The sequence below is a fragment of the Oncorhynchus kisutch genome, linkage group LG19 (assembly GCF_002021735.2).
Source record: "Oncorhynchus kisutch isolate 150728-3 linkage group LG19, Okis_V2, whole genome shotgun sequence".
Lineage (NCBI taxonomy): Eukaryota > Metazoa > Chordata > Actinopteri > Salmoniformes > Salmonidae > Oncorhynchus > Oncorhynchus kisutch.
Window position 1 is genome coordinate 55,074,202 of NC_034192.2, and position 13,522 is coordinate 55,087,723.

Consider the following 13,522-nt stretch of genomic DNA (forward strand, 5'->3'; position numbering starts at 1 on the left):
TAATGTTATCAGACATACTCAAACCACCTCCACCTCCGACTGTGACATGTTCAACACACCCTGGTTTACAGTGGCTGATAAATGTATACTAGTTGGGCCATGTTAATGCTTTTGGTGGGACAGAGCAAAAACAAGATGAAACCTAAGTTTCTCAGGTACAGTATCATCATACACAACACTGTTACAGTAGGCCTACAGCATTCAGATTGCCCTCCACTACCATCCCTGCACAGACATGGTGCCAACCCCAGCATGGCATTGCATGCGGTACTGTACACTCTACCTGTCTCTCTGCCAAGAAACCACCTGTGTGCTAACAATGACTCACCCAGGGTGCCCACGGCCATATGGGCCCTGGTCAAAAGCAGTGCACTATATAGGGAATAGGGTGCTTTTAGGACATAGGCTGAGCTGTGTGATAGAATTAATCTTTTAGTATAAATGTTTTATAGTATTGCCATGACAGGTTCTGTATTTCTGAACATTCACATTCGCCTATCATATGACACAGAATGTGTGACAAATAGAAGATCCTTTATTATGTTTGTATATGCTAACGCATAGGTGTTAGGGCTGCCGTTAAACAATATCTAGTCTTCAACCGTTTTCAAAACCGATAGGCTCACAGAAATCGTTGAAGCGTCTCAGTCGAGCGGCCGGGTGCAAGCACGACCAGTTAGTTGTAAGTGTAAATGGGAGTGTCTGAAAGTGAAAGGGAGAACTGAATGAAACAGAAAAGATGAGCTCTGCCTCTGTGGAAGCAACCCGAGCAGACGGAGCAATAGACTATTATTGTCGTCAACACATTTAGCCGCCGCATAGGATATGTCGACAGGCAGCTATTATTTGTCCTTTGCATATGCATTTTTTTGTATCGATTTGTGTTAGTGATTTCATTGTCCGGTTTAAATTCTAACGCTTTATTTTAGCATGAGTCCAGGAGAACGGTTAACCCGATTTAATCTGAGTTGTGTATATTCCCGTCTGAGTCTGTATTTGATTGTCGTTATATGCTGTGTTGGGTCTTTTGTATCCGATCAAAACGCTGCTGCCGGTAAGTCTGTTTATTCCTTATAATAATCAGTAAGTTAATGCATGGAAATGTCATTTTTCTGGATGGCTGATAAATATTTAATGATTATTTATTTTGAACTGTGCATAATGTTATTCACTCAGCCTGGCCTCACTGGTGTTTCAAGTCTTATTTCGTCTTTCTTAGAATGGGTTATTGGGAATGTTCTTATTCATTCATAACATACGCACGTTTTCTAGTGCAGTCTATTATTTTGACAACTTCTCAAAGAATGTACTGACGTCAGTTTTATATATGGTCAAGTACAGAACGTCCTGTTGGCTACCTGTAGAAAGTGCACCTTTTTTTTTACCTCTTGATAAACTGTTGACCATACTATTTACCAAGTGAGTTTTCATCTATACTGAACACAAATATAAACGCAACATCCAACAATTTCAAAGATTCAAAGATCAGTCAATTGAAATTAAATTGATTGGGCTCTAATCTAGGGATTTCACATTACTGGGAATACAGATATGCATCGGTTGTTCACAGACACCTTTTAAAAAAGAAGGTTGGCTTGGATCAGAAATCCAGTCAGTACCTGGTGTAATCACCATATGCCTCATGCAGCGCAACACATCTCCTCAACAAAGAGTTGATCAGGCTGTTGATTGTGACCTGTGGAATGATGTCCCACTCCTCTTCAGTGGCTGTCTGAAGTTGGTGGATATTGACGAGAACTGGAACGTGCTGTGGTACACGTCAATCCAGAGCATCCCAAACATGCTCAAATTGTGACATGTCTGGTGAGTATGCAGGCAATGGAAGAACTGGGACATTTGCACTTCCAGGAAGTGTCGACATGGGGCCATGCATTATCATGCTGAAACATGAGGTAACTGTGATGGATGACTGGCACGACACTGAGACTCAGGATCTCGTCACGGTATCTCTGTGCATTCAAATTGCCAATAGATAAAATGCAATTGGGTTCCTTGTCCGTAGTTTATGCATGCTCATACAATAACCCCACCGCCACTGCACTCTGTTCACAACGTTGACATCAGCAAACTGCTCGCCCACACTATGCCATATACACATGGTCTGTGATTGTGAGGCCTGTTGGACGGACTGATAAATTCTCTAAAATGATGTTGGATGCAGCTTATGGTAGAGAAATTAACATTCAATTCTCTTGCAACAACTCTGGTGGAAATTCCTGCAGTTAGCATGCCAATTTCACGCTCCCTCAAAACTTGAAATATCTGTGGTATTGTGTGACTAAACTACACATTTTAGAGTGGCTTTTTATTGTCCCCAGCACAAAGTGCACCTGTGTGATGATCAGGCTTTTTAATCAGTTTCTTGATATGCCACACCTGTCAGGTGGCTGGATTATCTTGGCAATGGATAAATGCTCACTAGCAGTAATGTAAACAAATTTGTGCACAAAATGTAAGAGAAATAAACTTTTTGTGTGTATTGAATTTTGGGGAACTTTTATTTCAGCTCATAAAACATGGGACCAAAACGTTACATGCATTTATATTTTTGTTCAGGTTATATTTTTCATGTTGTGTATTTACCACAACAATCCGAGACTGTACTCAACGAGCTGTATAAGAGCCCCACAGAGGAGGTGTCATAATACCCATAAAACCTAGCAGTCAAACAGGGAAATGGTTCCAATTGTTTTTCCAACATTAATTTTTAGAAAACCTTTAAATAAGTGTTTTGTGTAGACTTATCCTGGCGTGACGTTTTGATAACCAGGTAAATCTCTCTCGGACAAGGTGACTTTCATCAATATATTCGTCTTTATTTACTCTCTGAATCTAAAATGCTAATTAGCATCAAATTAGACATCATGCAAAACTACAAATCCCTACAAGCTCCTGCACATCATCTCTAGCTGCTGCCTTTGCTAACATGTATTTTGTCAATTTAAAACTTGCACAAGACTGTTCACAGAATTGTCAATTTAAAGAAATGTTGCCAATTTATTCATTACAAAATTTAGCTTGCATTGGATTATTGGATTGTTAATCCAGAGATTCTTACCTTTTCCACGATTCAACAGTCTCATCCAGATCGTCATGGTATATGTAGTTCTTTATGATAGCCACATTAGCAAAAAAATTTTTTTTGGGGGGGGGGTAAATACAGGTGAATATATTGATAAGTCACCTTGTCCTAGACAGATTTACCGGGTTATCAAAACGTCACACCAGGGTAAGCCTACACGAAACATCCCTTATTTTAAGTGTTTCTAAAATGTGGTGTGAAAAATGATAGGACCATTTGCTTGTTTTACCGCTAGGTTTTATGGGTATTATGACTCATACTGTGGAACTCTATAGGGCCATAAGCAAAAAAGAACATGCTCATCCAGAGGCGTTGATCCGAGTGGCCTGTGATTTTAATTACAGGAATACTGAAATCGCGAATATCTACCAGCATGTCACATATGCAACTCTAGATCATCTTTACTCCACACAGAAATGCGTACATAGCTCTCCCTCACCCTCCTTTAGGCAAATCTGACCATAAGTCTATCCTCCTGATTCCTGCTTCCAAGCAAAACCTCGAACAGGAAGTTTCGCTGACACACTCAATATGGAAGTAATCCAATGAAGCAGATGCTAAGCTACAAGACTATTCACGAGCGCAGACTGGAATATGTTCTGGGATTCATACAATGGCATTGAGGAGTTTACTGCATCAGTCACCGGCTTCATTAATAAGTGCATCAACAACATTGTTCCCACAGTGACTGTACGTATATATCCCAACCAGAAGCCATGGATTAAAGGCAACGTCCACACTGAGCTAAAGGCGCTTTCAAGGAGCGGGACACTAATCTGGACGCTTATTTAAAAAATCCTGCTAAGCCCTCCGACGAATCATCAAACAGGAAAAGCATCAATACAGGACTAAGCTCTGACGCTCGTCGGATGTGGCAGGGCTTGCAAACTATCACGGATTACGAAGGGAAACCCAGCCACGAGCTTACCAGACGAGTTTACCAGACGAGCTAAATACATTCTATGCTCGCTTCGAGGCTAGCAACACTGAGCCATGAATGAGAGCACTAGCTGTTCTGGATGACTGTCTGAACATGCTCTCTGTGGCCAATGTGAGTAAGAGCTTTAAACCGGTTAATATTCACAAGGCCGCAGGGCCAGACTAATTACCAGGACGTGTACTCAGCTGGCAAGTGTATTCACTGACATTTTCAACCTCTCCCTGACCCAGTCTGTAATGCCTACATGTTTCAAGCAGACCACCGTAGTCCCTGTGCCCAAGAATGCCAAGGTAACCTGTCTAAATGACTATCGAACCATAGTACTCACATCTGTAGCTATGAAATGCTCCAACTCCAATTCACATACCACCCCAACAGACCCACAGATTACGCAATCTCTATTGCATTCCACACTGCATTTTCCAACCTGGAAAAGAGGAACACCTATGTGAGATTACTGTTCATTGACTACAGCTCCGCATTCAACACCATAGTGCCTCCAAGCTTATCACTAAGCTAATGACCCTGGAACTGAACACCTCCATCTGCAACTGGATCCTGGACACTCTGATGGGCCACCCGCAGGGGTTGAGGGTAGGCAGCAACACATCTGCCACGCTGACCCTCAACACTGGGGCTCCTCAGGGTTGCGTGCTTAGTCCCCTCCTGTATTCCCTGTTCACACACGACTGTGTGGCCGCGCACGACTCCAACACCATCATTAAGTTTGCAGATGACATGACAGTGGTAGGCCTGATCAACAACGACAATGAGACAACCTATAGGGGGAGGTCAGAGACCTGCCAGTGTGGTGCCAGAACAATAATGTGAGCAAGATGTGAGCAAAACAAATGAGCTGATCATGGACAACAGGAAATGTAAGGCCTAGCATGCCACCATTCACATCAACAGGGCTGTAGTGGAGCATGTCGAGACCTTCAAGATCCTCATTGTCCATATCACTAAGGATCTATCATGGTCAACACACACCAACACAGTCATGAAAAGGGCAATAAATTAAATAAAAAAGGCCTTCAGATCCTCAAAAAGTTCTACAGCTGCGCCATCGAGAGCATCTTGAACGGATGCATCACCGCTTGGTATGACAACTGCTACAGAGGGTAGTGTGTACAGCCCAGTACATCACTGGGGGCGAGCTTCCTGCCATCCAGGACCTCTATAGCAGGTGATGTCAGAGGAAGGCCCTACAAGTAGTTAAAGACTCCAGCCACCCAAGTCATAGACTGTTCTTTCTGATACTGTACGGCAAGCGGTACCGACGCACCAAGTTTGAAACCAACAGGACCCTAAACAGCTTCTACCCCCAAGCCATTAGACCGCTAATTACTTAGTTAAATAGTTAAAGCTGCATTGTCATTTTTTGGGCGACCTGACCAAATTCGCATAGAAATCTTAGTTATAGATCTATTATTTGCATTGAAAGCAAGTCTAAGAAGCGTTTCTATGTGCGCTATCTATATGCTTATCATTCTTAAGTAGATTTTTTTTTTGGTCTTTTACTTCTGGTTCTGTACACCAGCTTCAAACAGCTGAAAATACATTATTTTTGGTTATAGAAAAAATATTTCACATTATTTTAGATCAAATCAAATTTTATTTGTGACATACACATGGTTAGCAGATGTTAATGCGAGTGTAGCGAAATGCTTGTTCACATTAACTGAAATTAAGAGAACTCTTTGAATTTTAGCAACTAGGAAATGGCAGAGCTATTTCTGCATATTGCACCTTTAACCAAAATAAGTTTTTGTAGTCATCACATACGCTGCTGCTGTTGGTTACCTGTCACTCTATTCCTAGCTATATGTACATACCTATCTCAATTACCTCGTACTAGTACCCCGTGTTTATAGCCAAGTTATCGTTACTCATTGTGTATTTATTATTATTATGTGCTTTATTTTCTATTATTTTGTTATTTTCTTTCTCCCTGCATTGTTGGGAAGGGCTCGTAAGTAAACATGTCACTGTTAGTCTACACCTGTTGTTTTACAAAGCATGTGACATATAAATATGCATTTAATTCTATTTTGCAATGACTACACAAGCTTGTTTTATTATATTTTATCAGGAGACGTCATATTAAAATCTCCTTCTGCCCCCTTTATTGACATGGTTGTAATTCCTGTGTGTAGAGGAGCAGAGATCGAGCCCTCGGGAGAACAACCACAGAATAGAACACCTAGAGAGCTATGAGATTACATATCCACACTGGCTGCAGCCTGCAAGACACAGGAGGTCCATCCATGGAGACAAGGTGAGATCCGATCTTATCACTGACATTCCCTACTAACTCAGAGAGACATACATGGTTGTCCTCTAAAATAGCTCAACAAATTTCACACGTTACATGTAAGAGATATGTAATGTTAGAGAGATAAAATGCTAGAGAGATAATATTAGAGAGATATAATATTAGAGAGAGAGATAATAGAGAGATAAAATGCTAGAGAGATATAATATTAGAGAGATATAATATTAGAGAGAGAGATAATAGAGAGATATAATGTTAGAGACATATAATATTAGAGAGAGAGATAATAGAGAGATATAATGTTAGAGAGATATAATGCTAGAGAGATATAATGTTAGAGAGATATAATATTAGAGAGATATAATGTTAGAGATATATAATGTTAGAGAGATATAATATTAGAGAGATATAATGTTAGAGAGATATAATGTTAGAGAGATATAATATTAGAGAGATACAATGCTAGAGAGATATAATGTTAGAGAGATATAATATTAGAGAGATACAATGCTAGAGATATGTAATATTAGAGAGATATAATATTAGAGAGATATAATATTAGAGAGATATAATGCTAGAGAGATATAATGTTAGAGAGATATAATATTAGAGAGATATAATGTTAGAGAGATATAATATTAGAGAGATACAATGCTAGAGTAATATAATGTTAGAGAGATATAATGCTAGAGAGATATAATATTAGAGAGATATAATATTAGAGAGATATAATGCTAGAGAGATATAATATTAGAGAGATATAATGCTAGAGAGATATAATATTAGAGAGATACAATGCTAGAGAGATATAATGCTAGAGAGATATAATGCTAGAGAGATATAATATTAGAGAGATATAATGTTAGAGAGATATAATATTAGAGAGATGTAATATTAGAGAGATATAATGCTAGAGAGATATAATATTAGAGAGATATAATGTTAGAGAGATGTAATATTAGAGAGATATAATGCTAGAGAGATATAATATTAGAGAGATATAATGTTAGAGAGATATAATATTAGAGAGATATAATGTTAGAGAGATATAATGTTAGAGAGATATAATGATAGAGAGATATAATATTAGAGAGATATAATTTTAGAGAGATATAATATTAGAGAGATATAATGATAGAGAGATATAATATTAGAGAGATATAATGTTAGAGAGATGTAATATTAGAGAGATACAATGCTAGAGAGATATAATGTTAGAGAGATATAATGTTAGAGAGATATAATATTAGAGAGATACAATGCTAGAGAGATATAATATTAGAGATATAATGTTAGAGAGATGTAATATCAGAGGGATATAATATTAGAGAGATATAATATTAGAGAGATACAATGCCAGAGAGATGTAATATTAGAGATATGTAATATTAGAGAGATATAATGTTAGAGAGATATGTTAGATATAATGTTAGAGAGATATAATGTTAGAGAGATATAATGTTAGAGAGATATGTTAGATATAATGCTAGATATATTTAAGCAAAAAAGCCTGAGGGTGTGTGGTATATGGCCAATATACCACAATAATGGTATCTTACGCTCGACGCATTGCAGAGTACCTGGATACAACCCTTAGCCGTGGTATATTGGCCATATACCACAAACCCCTGAAGGGCCTTTTTGCTATTATAAACTGGTTACCAATGTAATTAGAGCAGTAAAAATACATGTTTTATCATACCCATGGGATATGGTCTAATATACCACGGCTGTCAGCCAATCAGCATTCAGGGCTCGAACCACCCAGTTTCTAATGTTAGATATAATGCGACTGAGATATTATACTATTTCTCTGATTTTCTCCCCAGCAGCACCCGTCTGAGGCAGAGGTCCTCATCACAGCTGAGGGAGAGGAGATGACCCTCCGTCTGCACAGGAATGAGTAAGAACCTAACTGTACTATAACATACTGTATTATACCATAACATACTGTATTATACCATAACATACTGTATTATACCATAACATACTGTACTATACCATAACACACTGTACTATACCATAACATACTGTACTATACCATAACACACTGTACTATACCATAACATACTGTATTATACCATAACATACTGTACTATACCATACTGTACTATACCATAACATACTGTACTATACCATAACATACTGTATTATACCATACTGTACTATACCATAACATACTGTACTATACCATAACACACTGTACTATACCATAACATACTGTATTATACCATAACATACTGTATTATACCATAACATACTGTACTATACCATAACATACTGTACTATACCATAACATACTGTATTATACCATAACATACTGTACTACACCATAACATACTGTACTATACCATAACATACTGTATTATACCATAACATACTGTACTACACCATAACATACTGTACTGCACAATAAATAACTGTAATATACCATAACACACTGTACAAAGTCATACGGAGGGGAGGCTTTGTTAGGAAGCACAGTAGCACACACACACACACACACACACACACACACACACACACACACACACACACACACACACACACACACACACACACACACACACACACACACACACACACACACACACACAGACACACACACACACACACAGTCTCAGACCTCATCATTCAGGCTTTTCCCATATGTTTGAGTTCAGTTAGACAGATGTCAAAGTGAACATGTGTTTTGCATAAGGATGGAGGGAAGAGAGGATGGAGGGAGGGAGAGGGGGATGGAGTAGAGAAAGATAGAGGGATGTCACCTAAAACCTAAACACCCGAGGGGAAACAGGAAGTGACTATCTTGTCCTTCTGTTCGACTTCCTATCGGTTGAAGGTAGTGATGGACAGATGAATCCTGGTGATCAGAGGAAAAGGACTTAGAGGAAGGATGTGTGTGTGTCAACATTAATGCTGTAACGGCTAACGTCACACATTGACCCATGTCACAATGTCTCAGCTCATCTGGCTAACAACACAATGACTCTGAGTCCCTTTGGCCGCAGGGGGAGGGTTTACATTGACTTCCAGGGAACAGCAGACTTCCACCTTTAGGATAGGAATATCACGCATGGGATGGAATGCATTTCCATTAACAAACATAATGGAAAGACAATCGTTGTGACAGTGTACTACAATGACAAAATCTCAGGGTTGGATAAAGTTATGGTGGTGATTGATGACACACACACAAACGCACACACAGAGCGTGACTCTGCTGTGTCTGACTGACTCTCCCCTTAGAGAGAGAACCCCACCAGGTGGTAACATTACAGCTGGGGGAGTGATTAACACGTACGTGTGTGTGTGTGTGTGTGTGTGTGTGTGTGTGTGTGTGTGTGTGTGTGTGTGTGTGTGTGTGTGTGTGTGTGTGTGTGTGTGTGTGTGTGTGTGTGTGTCTTTGTCTTTGTCTTTGTCTTTGTCTTTGTCTTTGTGATTAGCAGATATTCTTTGAAATTAGATGGGAGGTACTATTTTACTGAGGTTGTGCTTTAGTAATCTGACTGCATCCTCATCCTCTAACATCCTCAGAGGAACCTGTAGTAATCTGACTGCTCTTCATCCTCAGAGGAACCTGTAGTAATCTGACTGCTCAACATCCTCAGAGGAACCTGTAGTAATCTGACTGCTCAACATCCTCAGAGGAACCTGTAGTCATCTGACTGCTCACCATCCTCAGAGGAACCTGTAGTAATCTGACTGCTCAACATCCTCAGAGGAACCTGTAGTCATCTGACTGCTCACCATCCTCAGAGGAATTTGAAAAACAAAGAAACTAAAACTGTCCAAGATTACTAGAACGTTTCAGTCAGTTGAATGTCACTCTGTAAACTTTGGTTGAGTTAGTGGGAGGAAAGTATGTCACATTCAGCATTTCTTCACAGTAAGGTGTTACGATGATGCAGCAAAGATGTGTTGGTTTGAAGGCATACGACTGCAATAATTGTTCTTTTCTTAATTCACCCTTCCGTGGTCAACATTTTATACATCATTATTTCAGTATAGTGCTTGGGCACGTATGATACTCACATGTCAGGTGGTTATGTTATACATGCTAAACATTTAAGCAGACGTTTCGATCCAGAGTAACATTCAATATGTGTACTCAAACCAAGAGGATAGACTAACAACACGATAAGAGCTTTGACAGTACAACCTTCTCCAATACAGGACTAAGTCATCAACATAGTACTAGAATAACACTGGAGATCTGGAGTTTTATCATAGCTCTATGAAATCCATAACCTCTTATTGTCCTATTATCGATCCACAGTGTTGCAAAATGAATGTGCTGTGTTTGACAGTGCTTTGGTTATTATCTGGAGATATCATGTGAATAGTGTATAAGACATAGTAACATGAAGCTACACCAAGATGCTGCTACTTTAGTTCGTCCTTATTCTAATTTCTCTCTCATTGATCCAGATTTCTCTCCAGTGTTTCTGCTGACTCCAGCCCACATAGTTCATCTCATTCTGATTCTCTCCCTCTCTGTCACGCTCGCTCAATTCAATTCAAAGGGCTTTATTGGCATGGGAAACATTGTCAAAGCAAATGGAATAGACAATCAACAAAATGGAAATAAACAAGGGAAACATTAGTAAACATTACACCCACAAATAAATAAACAAGGGAAACATTAGTAAACATTACACCCACAAATAAATAAACAAGGGAAACATTAGTAAACATTACACCCACAAATAAATAAACAAGGGAAACATTAGTAAACATTACACCCACAAATAAATAAACAAGGGAAACATTAGTAAACATTACACCCACAAATAAATAAACAAGGGAAACATTAGTCAACATTACACCCACAAATAAATAAACAAGGGAAACATTAGTCAACATTACACCCACAAATGTTTTAAAAGAATAGAGATATTTAAAATGTTATATTATTGGCTATGTACAGTGTTGTAACAATGTGCAAGTAGTTGAAGTATGAAAGGGAGAATAAATAAACATAAATATAGGTTGTATTTACAATGGTGTTTGTTCTTCACTGGTTGCCCGTATCTCATGGCAACGGGCCACAAATCTTGCTGCTGTGATGGCACACTGTGGTATTTCACCCAGTAGATATGGGAGTTTATCAAAATTGGGTTTGTTTTCGAATTCTTTGTGAGTCTGTAATCTGAGGGAAATATGTGTCTCTAATATGGTCTTACATTGGGCAGGAGGTTAGGAAGTGTAGCTCAGTTTCCACCTCATTTTGGGGGCAGTGTGCACATAGCCTGTCTTCTCTTGAGAGCCAGGTCTGCCTACCAAGGTCTCTCTCAACAGCAAGGCTATGCTCACTGAGTCTGTCCATAGTCAAGGGTTTTCTTACATTTGGTTCAGTCACAGTGGTCAGGTATTCTGCCACTGTGTATTCTCTGTTTAGGGTCAATCACAGTGGTCAGGTATTCTGCCACTGTGTATTCTCTGTTTAGGGACAGTCACAGTGGTCAGGTATTCTGCCACTGTGTATTCTCTGTTTAGGGTCAGTCACAGTGGTCAGGTATTCTGCCACTGGGTATTCTCTGTTTAGGGACAAATAGCATTCTAGTTTGCTCTGTTGGGTTGATTCTTTTTTTGTGTCACAAAATATTTGAGCTTTCTCCTAATTTGGTTGGGTGTAATTATGTTGCTATCCTGGGGCTATGTGAGGTCTGTTTGTACAAAGATCCCCAGACCCAGCTGGCTGAGGGGACTCTTCTCCAAGCTAAACTCTCTGTTGGTGAGGGCTTTGTGGTGGAATTTGTGGGCATTGCTTCTCTCTCGCTCGCTCACTCGCTCTCTCTCAGTTCAATTCAATTCAAAGGGCTTTATTGTCATGGGAAACATATGTTCACTTTGCCGAAGCAAGTGAAATAGATAATAAACAAAAGTTAAATAAACAATACAAAATGAACAGTAAACATTACACTCACAGAAGTTCCAAAAGAATAAAGACATTTCAAATGTCATATTATGTCTATGTATAGTGCTGTAACAATGTTCAAATAGTTAAAGTACAAAAGGGAAGATAAATTAACACTCTCTCTTGTTTGATTTCGCTCTCTCATCCTCTCCTCTCCACTCTCTGTGGGGCAGTGTGAGGGAGAAGGCGTTTTATGCTAATCAGGTTCTCTGATCAATGGCTGAGTCTGGAGAGTAGCCAGAGAACGCCCCAGTCTTATATCCCAGAACAATACCCCTGGCTCAGTCCCAGTCTAAACCCAAAGTCAGCCTTTTACCCTGGCTTAGTCCCTACCCCAGTCCTCTACCCATGTCCTCTACCCTAGTCATCTTTAGCCCAGTCCTCTACCCATGTCCTCCACCCAAGTCATCTTTAGCCCAGTCCTCTACCCCAGTCCTCTACCCCAGTCATCTTTATCCCAGTCCTCTACCCATGTCCTCTACCCTAGTCATCTTTAGCCCAGTCCTCTACCCCAGTCCTCTACCCCAGTCATCTTTAGCCCAGTCCTCTACCCCAGTCCTCTTTAGCCCAGTCCTCTACCCCAGTCCTCTACTCCAGTCATCTTTAGCCCAGTCCTCTACCCCAGTCATCTTTAGCCCAGTCCTCTACCCCAGGCATCTTTAGCCCAGTCCTCTACCCAAGTCCTCTACCCCAGTCATCTTTAGCCCAGTTCTCTACCCCAGTCCTCTACCCCAGGCCTCTACCCCAGTCATCTACCCCAGTCATCTACCCCAGTCATCTTTAGCCCAGTCCTCTACCCCAGTAATCTTTAGCCCAGTCCTCTACCCCAGTCCTCTACCCCAGTCCTCTACCCCAGTCATCTTTAGCCCAGTCCTCTACCCCAGTAATATTTAGCCCAGTCCTCTACCCCAGTCATCTTAAGCCCAGTCCTCTACCCCAGTAATCTTTAGCCCAGTCCTCTACCCCAGTCCTCTACCCCAGTCCTCTTTAGCCCAGTCCTCTACCCCAGTCCTCTACCCCAGTCATCTTTAGCCCAGTTCTCTACCCCAGTCCTCTACCCCAGGCATCTTTACCTCAGTCCTCTACCCCATTCCATTTCACCCAAGTCCTCTACCCAGGTCCTAATTACCCCAGTCATCTTTATCCCAGTCTACTACCCCAATCCTCTTCACCCCAGTCTACTACCTCAGTCCTATTTACCCCAGTCCTCTTTACCCCAGTCATATTTACCCCAGTCTACAACCCCAGTCTCCTACCCCAGTCATTTTTACCCCAGTCTACTAA

General features: G+C 40.2%; 1 protein-coding gene across 1 annotated transcript in view; it reads left to right on the forward strand.

Annotated features, from left to right (window-relative positions):
- Positions 1–683: 683 nt before the first annotated feature.
- The window catches only part of LOC109879847 (disintegrin and metalloproteinase domain-containing protein 19), a gene marked incomplete at its 3' end in the record, with an annotated part of 52,847 nt that continues 40,008 nt past the window's right edge, over positions 684–13,522 (forward strand). The window contains exons 1-3 of the mRNA XM_031797261.1: positions 684–1,054; positions 6,200–6,321; positions 8,148–8,221. Coding sequence (XP_031653121.1) covers positions 931–1,054; positions 6,200–6,321; positions 8,148–8,221 — 320 coding nt within the window. The remainder of the gene's footprint in view (positions 1,055–6,199; positions 6,322–8,147; positions 8,222–13,522) is intronic.